The sequence below is a fragment of the Panthera uncia genome (genome assembly GCF_023721935.1).
Source record: "Panthera uncia isolate 11264 chromosome B3 unlocalized genomic scaffold, Puncia_PCG_1.0 HiC_scaffold_1, whole genome shotgun sequence".
Taxonomy (NCBI): Eukaryota; Metazoa; Chordata; class Mammalia; order Carnivora; family Felidae; genus Panthera; species Panthera uncia.
In genome coordinates, this window is record NW_026057582.1 from 62,619,112 (window position 1) to 62,645,082 (window position 25,971).

Genomic DNA, 25,971 nt, shown 5'->3' on the forward strand with positions numbered 1-25,971 from the left:
TACCATAATTGTACCCATTTGAGAGAAAGACACACTGAGGAGTAAAACTTAACTCCCTTGCCTATGCTAGGTTGAAGAACCACACAGTTCGTTAACAAGTTTAACAATCTCTCATCAAAGTGTCACCACTGTTAATAGACACACATATTAAATCAGTATATTATGGAGGAAAGAGAAAGGAAATATTTTTTTCTGCTTTTGATATACATGGATATTGACATGATTGATGTGTTTGTTCATAAAAACTTAGTACGTCAGTGGATAAGTTACAACTTTAAGACCTACTTCTCCACAATCATGTCGGGTATCAGTGTACTGTAGTTTCCTATCATCACCTGATTAGACTGACTGAGGTTCAATCTGATTGGCTAGTTTTGGAGAATGGGTTAGTTGCTTATTAAAAACTAAACTTTTATTTGTAATGATGCCATAAACACATTGCCCTCAACTTTTCCCCATTCCTCATAATTCAATTATACATCAAAAAAAGAGGACAAGCTTTTCTGATTTGGAGAATACATAATTCAAAACCTGTTCATCCTAACTGGGGATGACTCTAATCAAGAACAAAAGTTCACTCCTCCCCCCACATCCCCCCATGGTCTGTTGTGTAAATTCTGGCTGTGTGAGTCACAGCAGCCTGGGGGCAAATTCGGCCTTCAGAGAAGGTGAACAGAACTGCTGTCTGATAGAAGTGGGAAGCAGGTTGATACAGAGGACAAAGATGGCTCAGAAAAGTTTCAGGGATGTGACCAGGTGTCGGATATCCAAGGGTGTGATAAAAATCTTTTTTTTGAACGAGATTCTGCAGAATTCTAAGAGAACTCTGGACTCAGATTAGCAGTAGCTGGTTTCAGAAACACGAAGTAGAAGAAAGACAAGGCTATGTAAAGCCCAGAAGAGACCCATCACAGAGGGTATCATTAAAAGAGAAACACGGACTATAGGCTCATACATGTGCAGAGAAAATAGCCCGGGGTGGGCGGGTGGTGGTAACTTGGTACTCCAAGTTGATTTGGGTGACTCAGAAGTAGGTAATGCTTTTATAGCGCATGTTCAGCAGATTCTAGATGCAAGGGTAACTCCTCAACTTCTCTTCCCTGAACAAATCATCATGAAGTCATATACATTATATATGAAACAAAAGCAATAAACAAAACATACTGAATTTTCTTGCTGGAAACCAGGAGTTTGGGCTCATAGCAAATGTACTTTCCTTCTCTGGCAGCAAACTAAATTACATACAGATTAAGTTAGGTGGAGGAATGAATTTCATCAAAACTGTGTTGGATAATCTAACTTGGATGTTGAAATCAACAGCAGCTGCTATGGATATAGTATTAGAGTGTAAAAATCCAAGAGGCCATTGTTCACCTACAAACATAAAAATCAGAAAATAACCCTGAAAGTCTTGTGCTACACTATTTACCCATGTGTTGCTCTACTGAGCTATTTAAAACACTTCAGCGTTTTTTGTTTTTTTTTTTTCAAACGTTTTTTTTATTTTTGGGACAGAGAGAGACAGAGCATGAACGGGGGAGGGGCAGAGAGAGAGGGAGACACAGAATCGGAAACAGGCTCCAGGCTCCGAGCCATCAGCCCAGAGCCTGACGCAGGGCTCGAACTCACGGACCGCGAGATCGTGACCTGGCTGAAGTCGGACGCTTAACCGACTGCGCCACCCAGGCGCCCCACTTCAGCGTTTTTAAAGCACTTTCAAATTTATTATGTCTGTGATGCCTGCAACCAGCCCTGTGAGTAAGGACTAGTTTGATTTCGTGGGTGAAGAAGAAGGCTGGAAGGGTCTCAATACACATTTAAGGTGAGACAGCTGGTAGGGACAGAACGAGGGAAGGAATGCGGGTTGCTCTGTCCTGGTGTAGGCTGTCTTCTGTGATCCCACATCTGTCTCCTGAAAGGACTTCATTGGCTTAGCACACAGTAGGTATTGTGCAAATGCTAAATAAATGGACAGATTAGCAGTGACATGTTGAGTAATCACTAGGACCAGGGATGACGTACTTGGAGAGTTAGAAAAGAGTACTCATTGGAGGAAGATGAAGAGTTGCCACTGCTGTTAGCAATGATTTTGATATTCTCCTTCAGTAATGAAATTGGGGTAGAGGTGTTTTCTTTTTTTGAAACTTGTTTCATAAAAACAGAGACAATAAGAGAGCAATGTTTTGTATTTGAGAGGAATACAGTTAACTCTCCAGTGATACGATTATAGAAGCACCCTCCCTCTTTTAACAACATAAGGGTAACCCCACATTAAGCGTGACCTGACTCACACAGGAAAACGCCACAATTAAAACGACAGGCATGCATCTGGGTTTTAATCATCAGCTAAAGTTTTAGGTCATTTTGAAAGTATAAAAAGGAATTGTGGGGCAATCAATTCCTTTTATTTGTTCTTTCTTTTGTCTTTGTCACTTATGTTGAAATAGAAAACAAATTATAGCTAGCCTATAGCTCTCACAAGTCAGAATAATTTAGTTTCAATAGACTTGGTGATACTGTTTAAACCTTGAAAGTTAATAAACATGGATTTGTAGAATTAAAAATATTGAACTATTGGAGTGCTACTAACTCACAAAATTAAAGTTTTATAACCCAAAGTCGAAGACTGTATTCCACAGTTTAAATATTTCATATCTGACATTTTCCAACTTGACAATGTGAAGTCTGATTTTGATTTTTCAATCCAATATGAGTTTGGGAGTTTAATTCAAAATCAAGATAAAACCATTTCTGAGACTACTTTCTTTTTCTGTTGTTCCCTTCTTACTATGCGGCATTTTTTTTTTTCCACTTTGGGAAACAAACTTTCTTAGCTAATGGTGTCATACATGTATTATTGGGCTGTGCTCTGACCAGGAATTGACCAATTATTGCATATTGCTAAAGGGTAAGAAGCTTGACTATTTGAGTCTCTACTGCATTTAGTACAGGTGCAGATTTTACTCTAAATTATAGCTAAAAAATACTTTTTATTTATTTTTAAACTCTGAACTACTACAGAGGGTCCCTGGGAGTGGCCATCTCAAGCCGAGACAGGAGTTGAAAGCTGGGTCATGTGGTTCTGTGTGCTCTTCCCTGAAGAACTTCAAGGTGCAGGAAATGACTTTCCATGCTGTGGAGGGATTTCAATGATTTGTAAGGCCCAATGAAGTAATGTGGTGGTAGGTTCCTTGCTACTCAAACAGCAGCAGCCAGACAACTTTTGTCCTTGCAAGGTCCTTGCAATCGATTCAAGGCGTTATGTACCTCACAAAGAGGCTTCTATCAAGAAGCAGACACTGAGAAATACATGATCTGCAAAGGCCATCAGGGTTCACATAGAAAGGCAACATAACACTTAAAGGGATTGCTCTTGGAGAGTATCTTATGGAAGTAGATGTTTTCATGGTAAAGAAATTAGATAAATCAATACAGCTTGATGTTCTTCCATAGAAACGAAGATCTCCACGTAAACATCAGTACCATTTTGTGAGGGTTTTGGATGGAACGAAGGAGTGTTCATGTTGATTAGCTGTGTATAAAATGAGAGGCAGGTCCACCTCTGAGGACACTGGGAAATAAGTTCCAAGAGATCTCTGACATTCTATCAGCTTTCTGGTCATGACTTCTTTCTTAGACTACGAATGGGAAGAGACCCTCAAACCTCACCAGGAGAGGAAACCTTAAACTCAAGGTCTCGCCTACATTCCTTTTGCCAAATTTAAAACTTTTTTGGGGCAAGGGGTGCTTTTTTGGCTGTAGTTTAATTAAGACTGACAGAATGCTAACTCCCAAGTCAGCAAGGATCTCCTTAGATATATTTTGTTGTCAAATTCACTTTCTGAGTAAATGGAAAAACGAACACATATCATTTCTTAGATAATGTTTTAATATCCTGCATTGAATAAAACTTTTTTTTAATCAAGTTGCAATGGTAGCACAGAACTCCACAAGGGGCTAGGGGGTTGCAGATGGCTGCATTACTCTGAATGTTCAAGCTTGACTGACCCATTTCATCAGCACTGTCAGAGCCTTGCACTGATACATGTTGACAACATTTAATCTTAAAAAATTGAAAGAAATGAATTAATATGCAAATTTCATCAGCTTTGTAATAAAAATGTCCTTGAAAAAAAACAGTGAACATGACCCCTGAGGAATTGTGTGAATTATCCCAGCTCAATTCTTTAAGTTAGTCAGAGGTACGCGGGTCCGCAAGGAAATCAGTGCAGATTTGACTTGGAAATAATTATGATGAAGAACAAAACACAAGCAGGTTGAATAAATGTAACAACTTGGGAAAAAGTCTTAGTCCTGTTTGTTATTCACTTTGAATTAACAGGATTAGGTTTGGTTTTTGAAAATAAAGGAACACCACCGTGTAATTTTAACACCTAAGTAATGTGAAAACAATATATTTTTTTTAACTATCAATTTTAGTGCATATTAAAAGATCACATCTGACAAAGTCGGGTCTTTTTTGCGGGGAGATGTAACAGAGTGCAGCTTTTTGGCAAAAGAGAGAATTGTGAGAAACTCTTACATTTAGACCATGGTTTATATGGGATTTCTAGATTGATCATTTTGACAGAAATGTAGAGTCAAGTCACTTCTAATACAAATAAGGTTAACTCATTTTTGTGGATACTGAAGTGACCAGTTATTTCAGTGAATTTAGTAAAATGATGGGATCATGTAAACATAGTCTGTGGATGTGAGTCTGACTTAGAATAATCTCCACATGGACGTGTGGAAGTTCATTCTTGAACCACAAATTCAATCCAGGAGAAGCCATCTAGGTAGGCACACTGTTACAGCTCTCTGCCTTTGGGTGTGGACTCAAATGGAGGGAAGTGCTAATGGGGGTTGGGCAAAAACATTGAATACCTGTATGTAAAAGTTCAAGGTTTTTAATGTCCCCAAAGGAGATAGGAATGTTAACAGAGGAACATCGACCATTACACAAAGAAAACCAAACAAACAAATTATCAATAGCAGCTTACCAGAGGTCAAAATGAAGGAACCAACAGTTTGGGGATGGATCTCATTTCCTTTTCCCGAGTAAAGTCTCATTAATTTAAATAGATGTGTAAATATTAAGGGAAGACACGTGGTTTTCACATCAACCTTTGCATCTTTGTGCCACAGGCTAGAACATTTTTCTCCCTGACCTCCCCACAATGAATCATCCAATCTCTGGGGTCTGAAAGGAATTCCCTTTGCCATTGCTTTTCAGTTGTTATTCTGGGCACTGCTGATTTTGCCAAGGTGAAGTTTACACAAATTAAAGCTTTTTAAGACATCGGTGTAATCTTAATGCTTGTTAAAAAAAGATAAAAATCACACCAAAAACTGACAGTCTCACATAAAGCCCCCAAATCAGGTTGTTAATCTGAAAAACCCCACAGTCTTTCTGAGGCTCTGAAATCCTGAAATTTTCCTGTTTTCATATATCCTTGGGAAGACCAAGGCATTATAATACAGACTTCGCCCAACCAAATTAATCTCGTCTGTAAGCTTTTGTGGTTCTCTACAAAAGGCTTTTAAGTTTCTCCTTTCTTTCTTAATCTACCATCAGTAAAATCCTACTTTTATAGTGCCCTTTGCACCTGCTTGCATAAAATGAATAACCCAACAGTTTAATTATGCACTATGCTATCGGTTGAGAAGTGATATAAAGTTGCAGATAGAAAAAAGAATAAAAACCTCTTTTGGTATCCAAAATTAATATATGTCAAGCTCAGGGTAAATCTTAATCTTTTTGAAACATTTTTCTAAAATAGATGTTCTTTTATCATCTGGCATATCAAGACCCGTTGGAGGGAGGGAATAAAAAAAAAGGCATTTGGTTAACATGCTGCAGAACAGCACTCTCTTTTCCACCTCACTTCAGGCTGTTCTTGAAAGATCTGAACAGTTGTATAATAATGAAAAATGGGCAATACTTGTGGGGCATTGCCTGTGCTCACACACCTCCGCCCACGCATTCATCATTCTGCAGGTATTGTCAGTGAAAGTTTAATTGCATAAACACTCTGTAACTGTCCTGTCATATTTCTTGTCAGTCTGGATTCCCTCTCCGGGCTCACTATCTCACAAAACTATAATTGAATTGCTACCAAATCACAAGAGTTTCCCCCCCTCCCAAATAAAATCTTTATGAATAGAATTTGTTTCCTATCAGCAGATTTGACAAATTATGGCAGAGGAAGGGCCTTGGTGATAATTTTTGAGTTTATTCTCAATCTAGCTATTTGCTGAATGCTCTTATCTATTTAAAAAAATTTTAAAGCCCCAGTGAGGGGCTAGGGGGAGCATCCGGCAATCCTAAGGGGCCCAGTGGTAATAATTCTGCGGGACCAAAGGAAGCCAGTGGGAAAAATGGGAAGATTATCTTTGCCCTACTGTGAAAGGGCACCATTGGTAAATGAAAGACATATGAATTCAGAATTAAACTGGGACCCTGTCAAAGTGAAGATTTCACCAAACTATGCGAATTCTTAGTTATGAGATAGTAAGTACCCAATTTAGTCAAGTGTTTATTCCATCAAACTTTCCCTTCTTTTCTCCTTGCACCAAACCTTTCGGTGATCATAACTCATGTATGAGCTCTGAGCAGCCAGATTCCTTGACAGATTTTTAGGACCATGAACAAATGAAAATTAATCAAAGGCATGACATGCAATTTGCTAAATATGTGATCATGAAATTTTAATGCATTTATAACATTGTCAAAGTATTAATAGCTTCCCGAAACAAATAAAACAATGTATCTGATGTGGAATAAGGATTATCTTTTGTCTAGTCTGCTTCATTTTCAACTTGTGCAAATCACAGTCCCATCCCCCAGTTTCACAGTAGGAGCTCTTGGCAAAGACCCGAATTCCAGCCATTCTCTTTTGTAATTCTACTGGTAGTATGGGCATGAAATATGGCTCCTGGTGAATAACTCTTAAATGGGACTGGGCTTCACCCAGATTGACAACTGTCTGATTGTTTATGTTTTTTAAATGTGCTTATCAAAACCATGTAGGATTGATGGGTGTTTTTAGATGAAGTTATGTTTTTGCAACAGACTTAATTTAGGACTAAGGTTAGGGCTTAGGATAAATGAGTGCATTAGATGATTAAAGAACATTTGTCTTGCAGGACATTTAAGTCATTTATTCATGACACTTGAAAACAAGCTAGGAAAGAAAGCACCATGGGTTTAACGAATCAGTTTTATACAAATGTTAAACTAAAACTCATGGCTTTTTTAATGGAACTCCAAGATATGCCAGTTTACTAAATATCCAGAGGCAGAATGAAATGTGCAGTGGAGTAAACATGAAGAAAAAATACTAGAATTAAAAAAAAAGTCTCGATCTATTTATATGTGTGTGTATAGGTATACCTATGTGAAACTTCCAGAATTAAAAAAAAAAAATAATTGCAATTGTCTTTTGAGGAACTAGGTCTTCTACCTCTCTTTAACTTGCTCTCTTTTAAATGGAAGAAGATTTTCTGATGGTAAAGGAATTTGGACTATCGTACTGCACTGTACTGGGTATGATAAAAGACCTTGTCAGGGGTGATGGGATGGCTCAGGGGATTGGTAATGGGATATATAGAGCCTTTCACCCATAGGTCACTGGCTTGAATTTGGTCCAGGTTGGTGGTGACTAAAAGTCATTAACATGTCATGACTGCTTGGTGGCCTATGTGAAATGAGTTTCTTAATTTATTTATTTAAGTCCATATATAGTACCTATGGCTAGGGCATCTGGGCGTCTCTCTTGCTTTTACAGGCGCATTCCACCAAATCTTCAGTTCTTAAGATTAGTGATGAACTGAAGCTTTCCTGCACAAAATCGATTCATTTAAAGTTCAAACAAATAGCTGAGTACCTCCACCCTGTTCTTCAGTACAGACCAGAGGGTCCAAAGCTGACTGGATAGTAAAAGGAGCCATAGGTTGTGGAGACCTAACCTCCAGTGTTGTGTTGCTTTGTCTTTCGTGGAGCATGATCCGTGTTGTGGCTGTGGGGACATCACAATGGTCCAGCCAGATAAAGAGGGAAAACATAAGTCAAGCACATCATACACGCTATGCATGGGTTAAATCATGAGGTCATAAGCAGAACACATTTTAATAGGCCAGGCTAGAAGCTGTAAACCTTGGGAGACCAACATCAAGGTCTGTTCCAAAGTGGAACTGGCCAGCCTCCAAGCTAACCTTAGAAAAGGGGAAGTCAGCAGGCATACTCTGGTGTTCAGAATCCAGAAAGAGTGGGGCGGACTTCTGAGAATAAGAATTAGGTGCCTCTGTTATGTTTTAAGAAAACTGAGTACACACAAAAAAGTGAATTTGCAAAACAGAATTTGTATTTTAGAGAAACTAGAGGAAGGTAAAGTAGGCATTTTCAAAAGAATCTTTCCTCTTAAATACAGCCTTTCCAAAAGGACTCCAACTAAGGGGAGAGGGGAAGAAGGGAAAAGAGGGAAGGAGGCAATTTTCAAAAGCACACCTGTTGGGTGCTGCGATCCATGTAGAATCTGAGCCCTTTAAGTCAGATAACTGGAACATGGCATCAATGAAGTCCAAATTCGAGCCTTACATATAAAGATGCCAACTTTATGTCACCTAACCCTTGGATAGCTTTTCCATAAGGAATAACTTTGGTAATAAGATAATAATTAGCTCAACATGATTAACAATAATGATAATACTCACTGAATATTTATGATGTGCCATACTACTGTTCTAAGCATTTTAGATGTATAAACTCAGCACCCTTATAAGGGTGCTGCTTTTGTTAACGTGCTAATTTATTTGAAGTTAAAACCAACAGGTGATTATTCCCACTCCATTCTCCAATCTATACCAGAGAACTAAAATTTTATAATGGGCAAACTGAGGCACATATAAGTTAACGAACTTGCTCGAGGTCACATTTCTAGCAAGTGACAGAGGCAGGAGTTCAACACATGAACACAAGCTGTCTGGTTCCAAGACCCTGTGTCCTTATATATTTGCAACTGCTACAGAAATAGTTTTAGGACTGTGTCCTACAATTTGGGTTAGGCCTGTCATCTTCATATGTCATTAACAGTTATTAGAGTAACCTTCAAGTTAACAAGACCGCAGATTTTTACAATCCATAATATAGGTAATTCAAGTGAATTAATTCGCTACAAATCAGACAAAACAATCTAGTAACTGATGTCTCTTGTGTCTCCTGTCCCAAAGTTCTGACATGGGGTCTTGTATCTATAACCAGGGGTAACTGGTTGGGGTTATCACTCAGGGGAGGAAGCCATGTACAGAGGTCTGGGCAGGTATAATCATACTCTTTCACCATAACCTATCAGTGCATCACTATGGTGTATGGGAAACCAGAGACTTGTGCTCTGCCTGTGTAAATGAAGAATAGAAAGGGCAGGGTAAAAGAGGAATAGGAGACCCTGCAAAGGAAAGCCCAGGGCTGCTCTAAAAACCATGAAACTTGGAGCTGACAGGTCTTGATCTAAAACTTCACAGTTCATTAGGAACTAGATTCTCCTATGAGCTCACCTTTAGGAAAGCTTGAAGCTCTGAAGACTGATGGGAGATACTTGGGAGAACTATCAAAGGAACTCAATAATTTGACCTCTGAGCTGAGTGGCTAGACAGTGATGCTGCTTGCACAGGAGGGTCTTGGAAGAAGAGACTGGCATGGATGGGAAGGAGTGGATCTAGCTAGCAGAAGCAAGAGTGTGTGCTTAATCACGTGTTTCTGGGGTATAAGGAGTTTATCTAAAACAAAGCTTCCTATAATCAAATAAACTGGGAAAGACGAGTTCAAACAAAATAGACTTACTGATGACACAAATTTCAACTCTTCATAAGTTAATGCTTGTTGTTAATCACCAATGAGAAGATAGGCTATGAAGCTTTTTCTTCTGCTCTTTAACTGGGGGATCCTTTTAATAAAGACCATCTCACAGGACAGTTATAAGGAACACATTTTGGAAGTACTGGCTTGGAATCTGTGTCTGCTCTGCATTCTAGAAAGTAGAGGCCAGGAGGTCCATTACAAATTGATGTATAGATTTACCTCTTGTTGATAAAATGGAGACCTCCATACTGATTCTTTCAATAGAGATCCTTTTGATTCCTTTTCGACTGGTGGTTTCTATGACATACAAGTTCCGTGAGAGCAAGGACCTTCTTGGTAACTGGTATATCCCAAGAACTAGAACAGGGCTTGGCCCATGCACATGCAATAAATAATGATTGATTGAATGAATGAATGAATGAATGAATGTTTTCCATATCTAGATTATTTGGCTTATACTTTTTATAACTTTATAATGCTTTTGTGAAATAGAAAGTAGTTCCCTAAATATTAGTCAAATTTTTAACTCATTTTTCTTTTATCAATTATATAAAATTTTGCCTCATTTTTACTAACAGTAATTTAGTGGATCAACAGAAGACTTTGACCCTCCTCCAACATTAACACTTGCTCCACTTAAACAGATGGTTGGACCAGGAAAGCAGAGTTTTAATTCTTTATGATGTCACTAATTTTGTCATTGTTCTTACTGGTATTTTTATTTGGAGAGGAAATCCCCTGACAAGTAAGAAGCATTGACCTGTGGACTGATATTTTACCAAAGGCACATGATATACTTTAATAAACTGTAAAGAGGAACAGCTTTGAACCCTAAGGGAACTTATATCTTAATATTTTATGATCAATAGCATATGTAATTTTAAAATTTTTTCCAGATTTTATTACTAGTTGATAAAAAAAAAGTAAGTGTGGACAGATGGTATCATCAATCCTAATCATCTGAAAGCCTGAGACTTGAATAATTTCTAGAGTATTAACCATTATTAGTTCCTGGCTAAAGACTGACCACAGGTACATTTCTATATTTTTCTACTATCTTAGGTCCATTACAAGGCCTCTCAATATTTCCTCTCAAGGTCTACTCACTACTTTTGGATGAAAGAAATACCTCTTGGGGTGTTTGGGGGGCTCAGTCAATTAAGTATCTGATTCTTGATTTCATCTCATGATTTCATGGTTGTGAGATCAAGCCTCATGTTGGGCTCCATGCCCAACTTAAGAGTCTCTCTCTCCCTCTGCCCTGCCATGCCCCCCCTCATGCACGTTCTCTCTCTCTCTCAAAAAAAAAAAAAAGAAAAAAAAAAAAGAAAGAAATAGCCTCTTGAATAGTTTCCTTTACTTCCAGTCTACTCTATTTAACACATCCTGCACATTCTTGATAAAATAAAGGATCAGGTATCACGTCCAGTGATAATAAGTTACCTGTAGACAGGAATCAGGATAATATTGGAAGAATATGCTAATAGAGCTGCCTAGGAAGGATGGAGGGTATAGTCTCAGCTGAGGTTGGACAGCTATTTTAGATGGCATGCTGAGAAACACTTTGATGGAATGATTAATAATGGAAACTCTGGTACCTAGGCTCTGCACCTACTAACTATATGATTTTTATACATTAAAATTTTTTTCTCAGTTTCTTTTCTTCATCTGTAAAATGGGAAAACAATGATACTTTCTTCATAGTATTTTGTGACGAATGAATGAGGCAATCCATATAATGGATTTAGCAGCGTGTCTGACACTAGGTGACCATTCAATGAATATCAGTAGTTTTGTGGTACAGGGATTCGAGAGTTCACAGGTAGTTGTATAATGTGACCCACAGGGGAAGATCCTTCTAAATTCAAAATTTATTTCTGTATTTTTAAGTGATGAAATAGTGTCTTCATTGGGTCACTGCTCTGTTTAATAAGCTATACCCAGAACTTACCATACCAGTCTCATATGCTTCTCCCTGACACTCCTCTAGGATTGGGCTCCATCCTAGATGGGCATGCACCTTTGTTTCAGTGAGGAAGACAGGGCTCCTTCCTGCCTCCCAAATGCATCCCACTGTGCCACTTGGGATGATTCTCCTGGAAGATCATCCCTACATCTTCGCTCTTAGGTTGTTTTTCATGCAGTACATGTGAGTCATCCCTCCTTATCAAAGCCATCCATAGTCATTGAGCCTCTTCCTGATTTCTTATACCACCTGCCATTTTTATGCCTCACAAAATAGCAGCACTATTGTTATTCTTGTCTCTCTGGTTGTTGTGTGTTGGTCTTCTGAGGATGATCAGTTTTCTAAGGGCAGATGTCACCAGTTCCACCTCTTGTGTTCTCTACAAGCACCTGGCAAAGTGCCACAAACACATAACCTGAGTTCAGATCCTAGGGCCATGGTCCACTCTGGTGTGAAGCAAACCATTTACTATCTCTAGTTTTGCTTGAGGGTCAGTGTGAGACATTCATTACTTAAACATGCCGACGTTTGTAACTGTAACACAGAGGTAACACATGATAAAAACTATTTGTTAGTATCATCATTAATGATCCTAGAATATTTGCAACAAATTCTATCTTGAGTAGAAAAAGCTAAAAAAAAGTCAGGACACTTTTCCAAAGCTAGCATTTCCTGAAATTGTTAACGAAATCAGTGGAAGGGGGACTGTTTGGGAGCACCTCCTATTCAGAACACTCCTATGTAGCTAAAAGATCGATAATCTGAGGAACTGATATTCCTGTGAACCTATCATGCAGCCGGCATTTTTTAGGTTAATTAAATAAAACACAACCCCGAAGCCCACAACCCTGTGCATCAAAGTCCCTGACAGTCATGTGTATATTTGGCCATGTCAAAGCAACTCGCTCCCAAACAAGCAACATTCATGAGCTGTTAATTTCAGGGTTGACGTTTCAAACCTGAGATAGTTCTCCCAAGACTGTTAACAGCAGTGGCTTGTAATACAGTGCTACCCTCCTCATACACCACGGTGTCCAGATTGTCATCATCACACTTCTGCATATTGTATTAACATGTCCCCCTCACATGATGATCAGTTCCTGGAAGGCAGGGAGCATCATTTTTGTTGCCTCAGTACTTTGTGTAGTATGTGGCACATGACAGACGTGCAATCAATGGCTACTGAACAGTTTACATAATCTCTAATATCAGGTGGGCCTGGATCTTGAATAAGAATTCACTCTAATTAATAACAACTAGAGAAAGGACACAAATTCTTCCCTCTCTCAAGCTAGTTTTGTCAACAGAAGCTAGGCGGTGTTTCCCATGGGTCCCAAGAAACCATGATTGTGTTTCATGAGCAGATACCTCCGGGAGGATCTGACTGACTCCTGATGGACTCCGTTGTTCTTCTTGCTCTTTTCCCACATCATGCTTGCCTTGGAAGACTGGTCCTGAAAGGAAAAGCCTGGAAAAGCCACCCAGAGCCTGAGACAGAGCAGAGGCCAAATGCAGAGAGACAATTTTGGCTTTGCCCTTGGCTGAGAAGGCACACAGCTAATGTGGACCAAGAGACTTGGGGCTGAATTTTGCCTATAATTGATTCACATGCTACTGTTTATTGTGGTATAGGGTGCTTCGGTGTATTTGTGGTATAAGGTGAAGGCAGGGCAAAGGAGTAGATGGAAGATTTTATCTACCTGAGAGCTGAGAGACTATATTTAACAAAAAGATGGCTTAGCTGATGAAATATGTGCATAAGGGGATAGTTAGGTTTCTCTCTGGATGTCAGAAGCCTCTTGGAGAAAATTGCTCTCCAAGGTCTGCTACCAGGGTTTTCTGTCCTTTCTCCATCTAGTTCCTAGGCTTTGTACCTACCCCAATTCTAACCTTGGCTGCTGAAGTAACTTGTGTGGTTTGTGCCAAGCCACTTGGAATTTCCATCACTTCCCCCCTGACACTCCCCCATCTGTAAAATAAGGATAACACACTGACCTGCCTCAGAGGGACAGTGTGTGAATTAACTCCTATAATTAGTGGTTTCTGTGCTCTGCATACCCGAAGCAGGATATGAGTGCCAACCATGTCAACAGTGGCCTGAGTATGCTTTGCTTCTAAAAGCTGTACTCGGGAATAAATGCTTGGCAAAGGGCTGACAACTGGAAGTTGCAAACTTTACACAGAAGCAATACTTCCAGTATTTTCCCCAAGCAATCATGAGTAAATTGCTCACTAGGGGTGGAAATGGTTTCCAGCCAGTTCTGCTTCTTCTGATCTGTGCACCCTGCAAAGCTCAGTCAATGCCAGGTAACTGATCCTTCGTAAATCTGCTGTTTAGTGCAGATGAAGAATTCAGAATCGTATAATTTGGACAGGGATGAAATTTCTGTGCAGTGATATGTATTAAAAGCAAATAACTTGTGTTTTGTTCAAGGCAAGAGTTCTAGAAATAGAATCTATGATTTTTAATCATCCAACGACAAAGACAGCACTTTTTTTGTTTGTTTTAATGAAGAGGGACAGATCACCCATTAACAAGTTGTCCTGGATTTCATTTCAGAAACTCTGCAAATGTACCCCGTATCACCATAGGTAAAGAAAAGTCAAAATTATGACCTAGAAAGCTATATAAAATAACTCTTAAAAATAATGGGTTGAAAAAATTGATCTTCTAAACCTTCAATAGACGGTTTAGAAAAAAATGTTACATACAAATGGAGTGAAACTATGGTGTATTTTGATAAGAGTCCCGTGTTTCTATTATTGAACAAACCATTTGATAACCCTTAGATCCCATTATATTAATTTATGGAAAAGCTGCCCTTTGTTTTGAGTTGCAACAACTGTGATTTAACTTCTGGAAGAGAAAGTTTGTTTCAGAATGGCAAGCAGAGCTATGGTGAGATCCCACATCTTCTTTGGGAACAAAAGAGAGGCTGTTCTCCTATAGCCAAGGGAGTCACCAACATGGATTTGGAGGTGTCATTTTTTTCAACCCATTATTTTTAACAGTTATTTCATATAGCTTTCTAGGTCATAATTTTGACTTTTCTTTACCTATGGTGATACGGGGTACATTTGCAGAGTTTCTGAAATGAAACCCAAGACAACTTGCTAAGGGATGATCTGTCCCTCTTCACTAAAACAAACAAAACAAGTGGCTGTCTTTGTCAATTGATGATTAAAAGCCCCAGAAGAATGCCTTGCACTGAAGCTGTGTGATCCGGGAGCTAGCCCAGAAGGGCAGAGCTCAGGTCCCAGGCCAGCACAGCCTGGTAGGGAGAAGAGATTTTTACCTGACTTTTCTTTGGCTCCCTCAGGCAAGATCCTCAAAGTATAAGGTCGCTTTGAAATGTCCTCATCACACACAGACAAGCTCACAAAAGTGTGAGAACACACAAATGAAGGTGATGTGTGCCTAGGCCTTGCATGCCAGAAGAGAGCCCTGGAAAAGAGCCCTGGAAAATACTGATTCCCTTTTGTGGAAGTTCCAGGTGATCTTGTTTAGCATAGCTGGGGATAAAAGCGACATTTAAAAATAGTCTGCTTTCGGGGCGCCTGGGTGGCTCAGTCGGTTGGGCATCCAACTTCGGCTCAGGTCATGATCTCGCGGTCCGTGAGTTCGAGCCCCGCGTTGGGCTCTGTGCTGACAGCTCAGAGCCTGTTTCAGATTCTGTGTCTCCATCTCTTTGCCCCTCCCCTATTCACGCTCTGTCTCTCTCTGTCTCAAAAATAAATAAACGTTAAAAAAAAATTAAAAAAAAAATAAAAAGAGTCTACTTTCTGCATGAAAAACATTGGTACTGCATCAGGGTAGTGTGTCTGAGGCAAAAGAAGAACTGACTTGGACAAGTCAGTCTCTGGAATGGCACTGGCTTGTTTCTAGTGTATATGCGTCATCTTCACTCAGGGATGGCAAAAGAGGATTTCTATTTCATTTCTAAATAACAGTGCTATAGCTAAGGGAAATAATTTTGCATATGTAATTTTTTGGATAAAAGCTGAATTTATGCATAAGTGATGATCTCTTTGGGTTATGAAAAGATTCGTTTTGGTTAGGCTGCTTTCTGGCTACTAAATTGGACACATACATGTGCACATGGGCATTAACAGGAGGCAGGCCAGTTTTGGCTAATTGCGAACTAGTCTGGATCATGGCTACGGCTACAGTAGAGATGCATTTTATATGCGATTCATCAGAGATAGCCGTGGTACATTATCTGGTGGATTTATCTTTGCTTATATTGTATGAATATGGAAAGGAATTAAATGTGTGTTTACAGTTTGATAAACATTGAACATAAATTATACATTTTAATTTCATTTATTAGTTGGGGACCATGGAAAGCAGAAATTTCATTGCAGGCAAACTGCCATTCAGATTGAAGGATTAGCAGTTTCCTGAAAAAGTACGCATATTGCAAAACAAAATTCATTTCCATCTCAAGTGAGTCACCACATGGTTTGTAGTTACTTGGTGTAGTCAGAGTTTTAGAAAGGCAAAAGTAGAAAGTAACTCACGCTAGTGACTCTACGGTTTGTATATTACACTTCTAGTGGATCCAACATTGCCATCAAGAGTAAATCTAGTGCTAATAAACGTCTTACATTCGACAACTTGAATGTTGTAGTCACCACACAAATTATTAAGCTGTTGATGTCTAAAAGAACTCGGTCTGGTCTTTTAGCATTAGCATGCGGAGCAGTCTCCATGATATTATCTTACCATATAACGACTTCAAAAATCTCACAGAGATTAATGGTGATAACATAATTCCAGAAAGTTGCCACTCTATATGTAGAAATATATTGGCAATAAAAACCAGTCACTGTGTGCCTTTCCCCAGTAGGGGATCTCTCACTTTTCTTTGATTTTTAAAGGCTTCAGATCAATAACTGGAGTGACATTATTAACAGCTCCCTCAACACCTTGGCCAGCGCTAATATTAAATCCATTACACCTTCTGTTTGACATTTGCAGTACAGCAGAAAGTGCTGTAGATACAGTCACATTGTCTGGGGACTGAGGTTGGATGTGGGGTTAGTAAGATGGTTTCCCTTGCCCGACTTCTAAATTCAGTTCATTGATAGGAAACTTGAACAACAACAACAAAAAAAAGAATCAAAGAACATCACCCCACCCCCACCAATAGTACATTAGATGGTAAATAATTCACCCTTAAAGATACAAGTGTATCTCATATCTAAGCAGTTTTTGAAACAAAATAGCAACCTGATCCTCAGATAAATTTTTACATTCATTATTGTTACTCCTAACCGTTTATTCCTCTAATTACATCACTTATTGTGAACACTGTCTAATGAATTCTGAGGAATTGTGTTCCTGTAGAATCAAGTGCTGATCAAATTTACCACAGCATAAGTAGAAAATGCAGATTATTTCCATGCAGGCAAGTACTCAACTGCGTCAGTTCTGCTTGTCTTTAAAATATTCAGGATATAGAGTAGGCATAATAGCGTAAAGATCATACTATGAGATGATGATGTTAACCCCCCCCCATAACAGGGTAGGTCTGCCTGAAACTTGAGACAGAGCGCAGTAACCTCTACGTTAGACAATCAATGGTTAACCATGCTGCTATAGTTATTCTTGACCAAAAGTACTGTCTCATACATTTTGCTAAATTGTCTAAATCCTGGTACAGTATCGATCTCTCTCTCTATGAGCTCATACCCATTCAATAAGCTGCAAGAACCTCTTGTCCTGGCTGAATTCCCTCTGAAGCAGGGCCCAGGTATGTTACTCCCGCCAGGGCTCCTACAGTTGGAACTTGATTGTTAGCTAGTGGGAAACAAACCATTGGAGACAGAAAGGACATTTTATGTTAAAGTGAGAGACGGGACAGAGAAAGTTGCCTGGGAGGTTAAGTGGAAAAGCAGATTACCAGAAGCCTGTATGTTATCTTATTTCAGACAGAGACCCCTCTCCCCCCCAACCACTACATACTTATATATGTATACAGGAATAGAAGATCTGGAAAGATAGGAAACATAGAACGCACATGAACAGTGGTCATTTTGGGGTAGTGGGATTTTTGGTGGTCTTTATTCTTTCCTGCATTCTCTAAACTTTTTACAATAAGAATGAGTTAATTTTATAGTTAGAAAAAAAGAATAAAACCCAATTTTACGACCTCACTTAAGGAAAATAACACTTTCAGAATAAGGAGATTCTTAAAGTTCCTCCAGATTTTTTGAAGGAGCTGCTCTTCTGTTTATTAAGCACTTAAAAGATGCAGCACTGAAATTTATTAAGAGAAGAAGATAGCACTCATAATCCCAAGATTACAGAATCATTGAAAGTAATGAAAAGATACACGCAGATCTGGAAAAAGAAAAGGTCCCATCAGGTCCCAGAGGTTGTATGCTCCCCCTGTCCCCTGTTTCAGGAGCCTCAGGTTGATACCAGCTCTTCCAAAATGTTTAGACCTACATAGGCAGGCACTCTAGAACGGTCTAACTTTTCAAACAAGGCCTCTCATGTATTTTTCCTCTGCCTGCTTTAAGATTTCTCTAAAAGAAATACCGTATTTACTTCAACTATGACTAACGATGCATACATATCAAATATTTATTTGGGTTTCCAATAGTCAAGAGATTCCTCCTCTCCTCCTCTCCCCCCCCCCCCCCCCCTATCTTGAGACTGGTTCAAGATAATGAACAGTCACAGGGCTGGGAGTTCAAAGAAACAGTATTCTTATTACGGCACAGTATCACTGCCTGTTAGGCTGGTTTAGTCACTTATTTCCTTTTATTATAATGCCAAATGTTATTTAGATTTCAGTCATTTAGTAATGCTACACTGAACACATCAGGGCTTCTGAAGAAGTCCATACCTTCATTTTCATAATCACCACATACTGATATCCCCTTTCCAACAAAATTACACTACTATTTAAAAAAGAATCTGTGTTTCATCATTGTTTAAAAGATTACGATGCAATGAACAAGTCTTCAAAAATGTCCCCTCATATTATTAAGAATTAGGAAATCTTGTTAAAATTCCTTCAGCCTGTAAGAAACATAAGCAGCTTTGGGATGTAGTGCCTGACATGAACTTTTTAAGTAATTCCCTTGGAGCAGTGATCTGCATTAGTGAAGATATTTAGTTAAAGGTAGCACCTTGAGCTGCTTTTCAGTATTTGAGCAGTCAGTCTAATTGCCTTTTAAGCCTAAGGTTGAAAATAACCAAGGCTACAGATTTTTAAGGCAAAGTAAGTTTCACATTTTGTAATAGTAAGAGATAGACTCTTCATCAAGGAAGAGAAACCCTTCTTACACGACTGTCGCTAATGAGCCCCGGCTGTTGAGAAATGTAGAAAGCAGAATTTTCAATTTTACTAGTTAGGATGGCTCAAAGAAGCCTGGGAGGGCCGGGGAAAGAAACCAAGGAGATTGTCAATCACACTTCAATGTTGAACGACACAGGAACTTTAAAGGAGATATGTTATTCTAATATCCAGAATTAAAAGATTCTAAGTGGGAACTGAGTTCTAACAGTGTGCCTAGAGTTGTTTTATGCATCGTGGTGCTTCGTGGAAGGCATGGGATTGATCAGAGTTCTTATAATCAATCTTAAACCAGTTTGATTTTGACTTGAGCTCACGATATCCCTGCAGAACTGGTTTACAGGCTGTGGTTTGTTTTTTTTCTCCCGATCAAAATCTTTTCCAAGTGACAAGTTACTTACCCTTAACATGTGTTTGGGGAGACATGAAGCTCAGTATGAATCAACAGTGTGACCTGGCTGCCAAGAGGACCTAATTCAACCTTAGGTTGTCTCAAGAAAAGTACAGTAGCCTAAACTGTGAAAGAGGACTGCCCCTCTGCTTTGTCCTAGTCAGAATACATCTAGAGGACTTCACTGAGTTCTCAGAGGGTCACTAACAAACTGAAGCGCAGCCGGTGGTGGGGGTCTTAGGAACATGCCACTGAAAACGGTTGTAGGATTCCACGCTGTTTGACCTGAAAAGGAGAAGGAAGCCAGGAGGGAGGGAGGGAGAATCTGGTGTATCTGACTTCACGTATTTGAGAGGCTAGGATGGTGAGGAAGCAGATTTGAAATGAGATCTGAAATGAGATCCCCAGAGGACAGATGTGGGGTCAGTGGGAGCCAAGTTAGATTTTGGCTCCATATTCAGAGAACTTTCTCTTGGAGCTGTGCACCAGTGGGCGGGGCAGCCTTGAGGTGTCTGAGCTTCCTACTGGGGCAGAAGGTTAGCCCTTGGTTTTGACGGAGAGGGAAGGCTGGAGATCTTCTCAACTTGAGAGTTTGTCAGTCAGGGAAACAAGGGTTTTATAAACTTGAACTCTTACACACTGAGTGTGGACAGTCCTGAGCTGCCAGGTTTCCCAATCCATCATCCAGAAAGGAAGAGTAAAAACCTATTTTCATGTGCTGCTTCTCAAATCTGCCCAGATAGGAATATTCTAATGACCAAAAGCAGTTTGAATGATCTCACTGACATATCTATTCAGTGAAGTCAGTGAGCAATGCTAGAAGAAATGTATGACTTCCCTGTGAACAAATTATTTTCATTTGTAAATGGCCAAGGGTAGTCTCAAATACTCTCTCTTCTCATGTCTGGTGCTCATTGGAGAAAGAGGCTCATCAGTGCTGCAGAAATGGTGTCCTAGAAGCTGCAGATAACTTAGCCAAGGAAACATGAATTGATTTTAGATGGAATCAACATATTTCCAAACAGGTCAATAGGTTATTTTTTTTTTCCCCTTCTGTGTGAGCAGACATACTGTGATTATTTTTAAGCAGGTCAAATTTAAGTATTTTCTTAGAATTATTTTAGTATTAATCTTAAGACAGGTTTTTTCCCCCATGTTTCTTTCTACAAAACGAGTTTGCGTTGCAAAGCTGTTTTAAAACAACATATCAAGTAAAGTACAAGCATCTTTAAAGAGTGCAAAAATAATTTCCCAAGTAAGCAAATAAAACTTTGCACTTCAAATCAGGCCTTGATTCATTAAAAATCTTAAACTTCTCATGAGAAAAATTAACATTTAAACCACTGCTGCTTGGCCAAGCACTCCACCACACAAGAATATGAAATATCTCCTCTAAAAAAGTACAAAAAGGACAAAACCACAAATGTGGAACTTCAATTAATTTAAAGCCCCAATCAGCAAAGAATAAATCCTTCGCAGATCTAATTACCAGCGCTCTCGGAAGACCCAGGCCGACCAGCCAATCTTCCCCGTGTTTGAACAGCTTGATGAACTAGGGGACTGATGGATATCAAGTCATTTTGTTTAATTTATAAATGGATTTTCCCCTAATACTTAAATTATCATCAGTACAACACAATGAAAATGGGAACATTCTGAATGCAAAGTCTATAAGAGTCCTGGAAGGAATCCCAATGAGGAATGTCACCTCTGTTCATTCCTCTATACAATTGATCTAATTAAATACTGAGGGTGGAAAGGCAGTTTAAAATGTAGCCATTTCTGTTTTCTTTTTAGCCTTAATTTATCTGTTCACATCTTTCAAGTACCTTCTGATGCTTACAAAAAAAAAAAAAAAAAAAAGAAAGAAACCAAGATTTCTGCAAGTCCCTAATATTTTTAATTCTCTACAAGCTAATATTCAAGGAACCTTTATTATAGATTTTGCTGAATAATAAATAAATGCATTACATTTAGCCATGGTGACAATAAAAGGAAGAGGGCTTTCCAAATCTGAACCTTTTCCCTCTAGTAATTTGAAAGAGAAACTAAAGGAACTAGTACCTTCTCTATGTATTGTTCAACTGAAATTAGATCTCAGGATTATACTTATTAAAATGTCTCCTTATTTTCAAATCTCTTCCTTATTTAATTACTGCATGGGACAGAAAGCTGCATGGAATTGTTAAATACCATTAGACCTATTTATAGTCTCTTCACACGGGCAACTCGAGTGCAATCGTTGGCAAAGGTCCTGCCCACCATCCCACATGATGGAATCGCAATTCCCACCTGGCTCAGGGGTCTCCGACTGGGAGGAGGAAGATGCTGAGCTGGCCCCATCCTCAGCAGTGCCCTGCGAGAGGAGACCCCGCCCAGGGGGGAGCTTCATGCCCAGCTGCTCTGCCATCTCCACGTGGTCCCCCGGGTGGACATAGTCAAAGACGCTGCTGCCTGTCAGCTCCACCTAGAGGGGGAAGAGAAAGGGTGGAAAGAAAGGTGTCACAGCTTCTCCGTTTTCAAATTCAGCACGGTTGTGATTCAGATCTTGAGCAGAAAAGGAAATATGGGCAGACCCCAGAAACCATCCTGGTTCTCAGTCTTTATCCTTAAGTGCTTAGGGATTCTTGAAGTTGAAAGACAAAGGTTGTTTTTGTAGGTCTTTAGTTAGCGATTGTTGAGCCCAGTTTTTTCCGCATGTACTGTTGTTTGCATAAAGCCAAAACATTCTGAGAAATGTGGATGAGTCTGCCTCTCTCATTCAGCTGTTTTATCCACGCATCATCAAATACTCGCGTGTTTGGTGTCAACCGGATGATTGACTGAATCCTACGGTTTTCTTATTGAGAAGTTTGGGCTTTGTGGAGAAACAGCCAGAGATAGCGGATGAGTATTTTCCTTAAAATACACAGAATTCCAAGATGGGTATTTATACATATCAGCTTTTTTCTACGTAAAATTTAGATGGAAGAAGTGCTGCTTACAAATAGATGCAAAGGCACAATGTTTTCATTAAATATTACTCATTAGTTTGGTATCATATGGAGAATCTTCCATGCGAAAGAGGTCAGCTGGGGTCTGAACCCACCATTTTTTTTTCCTGCTAGTATCAGCTTGTTTTGCCTTCACTCCAATAAGATACACGGTACAAATCTCCTTGAGGGAGAAAATGTTTTATTTTGTATACTTTTTGTATCAGGCTGATTCTACAGGTAGGGAATGAACAACAGATATCAGAAGGGGGGTCAGCTGAAATGGAGGCACTGCCTTATTTCCATGCTGTGAGGCGTGGCCCCTGTCTAGCTTGTATGCTGTTCTAAGAAGTTGTGTGCTGTCTAAGGGATTGGCTTTACCTCTGTACTCTTCTGATGGTATAATTCTCACCTCCTTCCAAGAAGAGCAGTAACGCTCCTAAAATAACATTGGGTTACGGCTACTACGACAGGGAGAGATGTATCAGCCACTGAACAAGAAAAAGCTCTTTCCTGGGTCCCTGATGGGTTTCCCTAGTCCTCGGGGGTTTAATGGTCTCAGGCCAGCTATGAGGCACCCACGTGCCAGAAGGTCAGACTCTCCTGTTTCTTGGTGGATATGTCTCTACAACTCCTTCCTACCTCATCTCCCTTTCCTGGGGGATTTGCAGCATCCCTCCAAATTCCACCTGAGAGCCTACACTCTTTCTTCCAAGAAGGAAGGTCAGCAGTGGGCGAACTGTCACAGAGAGCATAATGCCCGGAGCAATTATTATCCCCAGAACTCCAAGTCCCAGCAAAATGATCACATCTACTCCCGGACACCATTTGATTAAAATCGTAACAGGCTACCCATCTTCAACATCTATCAATTAACGGAGGTATAGCCAGAAAAATGGAAGGCTAAATTCAGTTTGGTTAATAGCTATTCCTGAAAAGCCTCGCATAACTTTTACTGAAAATGAGGTACTTTCTCTTTGCTATTAAATTACACTCTCCTACTGTATTACCCGACTACTGACTCCATCATTTTACAATAACTATTTCCTCCATTTGATATTGTTACAGAGCGTAAATCAGGATTCATAAGTGATCAGTTCCTACCCTCTGGGAGGGAGGGATTACATGGAAATAATCCCTTTAATGTGCGCCTTGCCTCTAAGCATTTCACACAGCAATAAATGGGTAAACTGACTTTGAGCAATTAAGAAATTAAATGAAACTAATAAAATGTGTGTTTTAATATTTCTTGATGGTTATTTTGTTTGGGGATTAGTGAATATGAGGAAGTCACTCTCATTTTGCACGGAGTCCGACTGCAGCACTTTAATAAATATTTCTGTCACTTTGCAAACTCCTAGTCTTCCTTTAATACTGCAATGTGCCTTTTGGCACAGACCACAGATTGTGATAAGATGACAACACAGGTGGGAGATTAATAGATTTTTTAGGGGTGCTGGCTATTGAATATTCATGCAAGTCAGTCTTACGGCGAGGAGGAGTAGGCCGCTGTCTCCACAGCCTGCTTTGCTCGGGTGTGCAGGCATTTCCTTTCCATGATATAATGGATGTGCCACGTACAGCACAGCTAGAGCAAGACTGAGTCACAGTGTGCTGTGTCACCGTCCTCCAGTGACCCCAAGAGATCTTCCACCAGGATACCCCGAAGCCTAATAGTGGACAAAGACTATGATAGGATCAAATTCTCTCTGTATGTGTCACACTCAAGGTCACACAGCGTAGGGGAAAGTACAAACTACTTGGAGTCCTAACTTGACTTGGAGATGAGAATCTTTTCCTCCTGTGCTGTGTAACCTTGGACCATTCATTTAACGTCCCTGGGTTTTTACTTTCCTACTTAGAGTTGGCATTTAAGTGGCTGTCCTGCCACTCTGTAGGACTCTGGGGGGGGCACCACTCACGTCGGATTCTACACAGAGGGCCCCCCCATGCCACCTCCCTGGGAGTGTCACTCCTTGGGAATGGTGTAAGGCGGGGGCCCTAAGAGCTGAGTTGAAAACAAGACTTGCTCGACCTGTCTAGGGCCTGAGTTTGAAACTCTAGTGAAACCATGCAGAAGAAATTACTTTTTAAGAAACAAGCAACAAAATAAATGCCTGCTGTTGTTGCTGCTGTTTGGCGGATAAGAAAGGATGGCACCCAGACACACATACTCCTACCTACCCGTGGTGAGGCGTTCTTACGGTGTGGGGGGGGCTTTGGGACATGGCTTTAATCAGAGGGTGCAGCAGGAGTGATGCCCGCTTTGAGACTCAACTAGAGCACTAACACTATGGGTAGCTACCGACCACCGTGTACAAGTCCTTTCCATACTTTTCTTTGACTCTTCCTCATAACCCTCTTTTGAACTGTTTCGGTAATTCCCGTTTCACAGAAGAAGAACCTGAAGAGCAGAAAAGGCTGATGGCGGAGGTAGAATCTGGTTCCAAGTCTGCCTCGACATCCTACCACTTCTCGGATAGTGTGTCTACAGTCAGAGAGGCTGAGCAGGGACCTCTGAGCTCCTCCCATCCTTTAGCTTTACTCTGTTGAGAACACTGAGCGCCATGGAGGCGGCAGGCCAGGGGCAGGCAGCCCGCTCAACCCCATAGCTGAGGAGGCTTTGCCTTCAGACTCTTAGGCCAAAAAAAGATGAGAAAGCAGGTGTACTAAACTGAAAACGATACGGGGCTCGACAAAACTCTATGGGCCTTGAATCCTCCTCCTTACCTCTTACATTTGTCTAGCACTTTCTTTTTTCTTCAGTATTTTTTTTCTTTTCCTTTTCTTTTAGATAAAGCAACTGAGTGGGAAAGGAGAAGAGGGGGAGAGAGAGAATCTCAAGCAGGCCCCACACTCGGCACGGAGCCCAACACGGTGCTCCACCCCATGACCCTGGGATCATGACCCGAGCTGAAATCAAGAGTCTCACACTTAACTGCCTGAGCTACCCAGGCGCGTCTGTCTAGCATTTTTAATATTCCTTACACTGCTTTTCAATTCACTTTATTAGATTTTAGAGCTGGAAGAGACCTTACAAACCGTCCATTAATACCCTCTTATTTAATAGGTGAGAAGTTAAAAACGCTTGTTCAAATTTACCCAGCTGTTTGCTGGTAGAAGTAGGGCGGTAAGCCCAGCTGGCTAACTCAGTTAACCACTTTTCTCACCCCTTGTCTGCTTTTCTCTCTTAGGAAGGCTGGCTAGAACTCACCTGCCACTAAATTCTGTGTCGCAAAATACACCACAGGAGCGAAGACTGGGGATCTTTTACTTGGGAAACAGACATTACTTCATGTTACCTTGAAATAGGAAAAATAAATACAGCTCCAATCCAATGGTACTATAGTTAATTAGGTATCTTCACATCCTCAGTTACCAACTCTTCCAAAACTTGCCTGCTGAGAACTAGGACTGACTAGTGTCTTACACACAGTAGCTCTATAACAAATGTTTGCTGAATGAATAAAAGA

The 25,971-nt window shown here is 40.0% G+C and overlaps 1 protein-coding gene across 1 annotated transcript in view; it reads right to left on the reverse strand.

Annotated features, from left to right (window-relative positions):
- NPAS3 (neuronal PAS domain protein 3) overlaps positions 1-25,971 on the reverse strand; it is an 857,895-nt gene that overhangs the window by 106,671 nt on the left and 725,253 nt on the right. Inside the window, exon 6 of the mRNA XM_049612915.1 lies at positions 21,819-21,993. Within this exon, the coding sequence (XP_049468872.1) occupies positions 21,819-21,993 (175 nt within the window). The remainder of the gene's footprint in view (positions 1-21,818; positions 21,994-25,971) is intronic.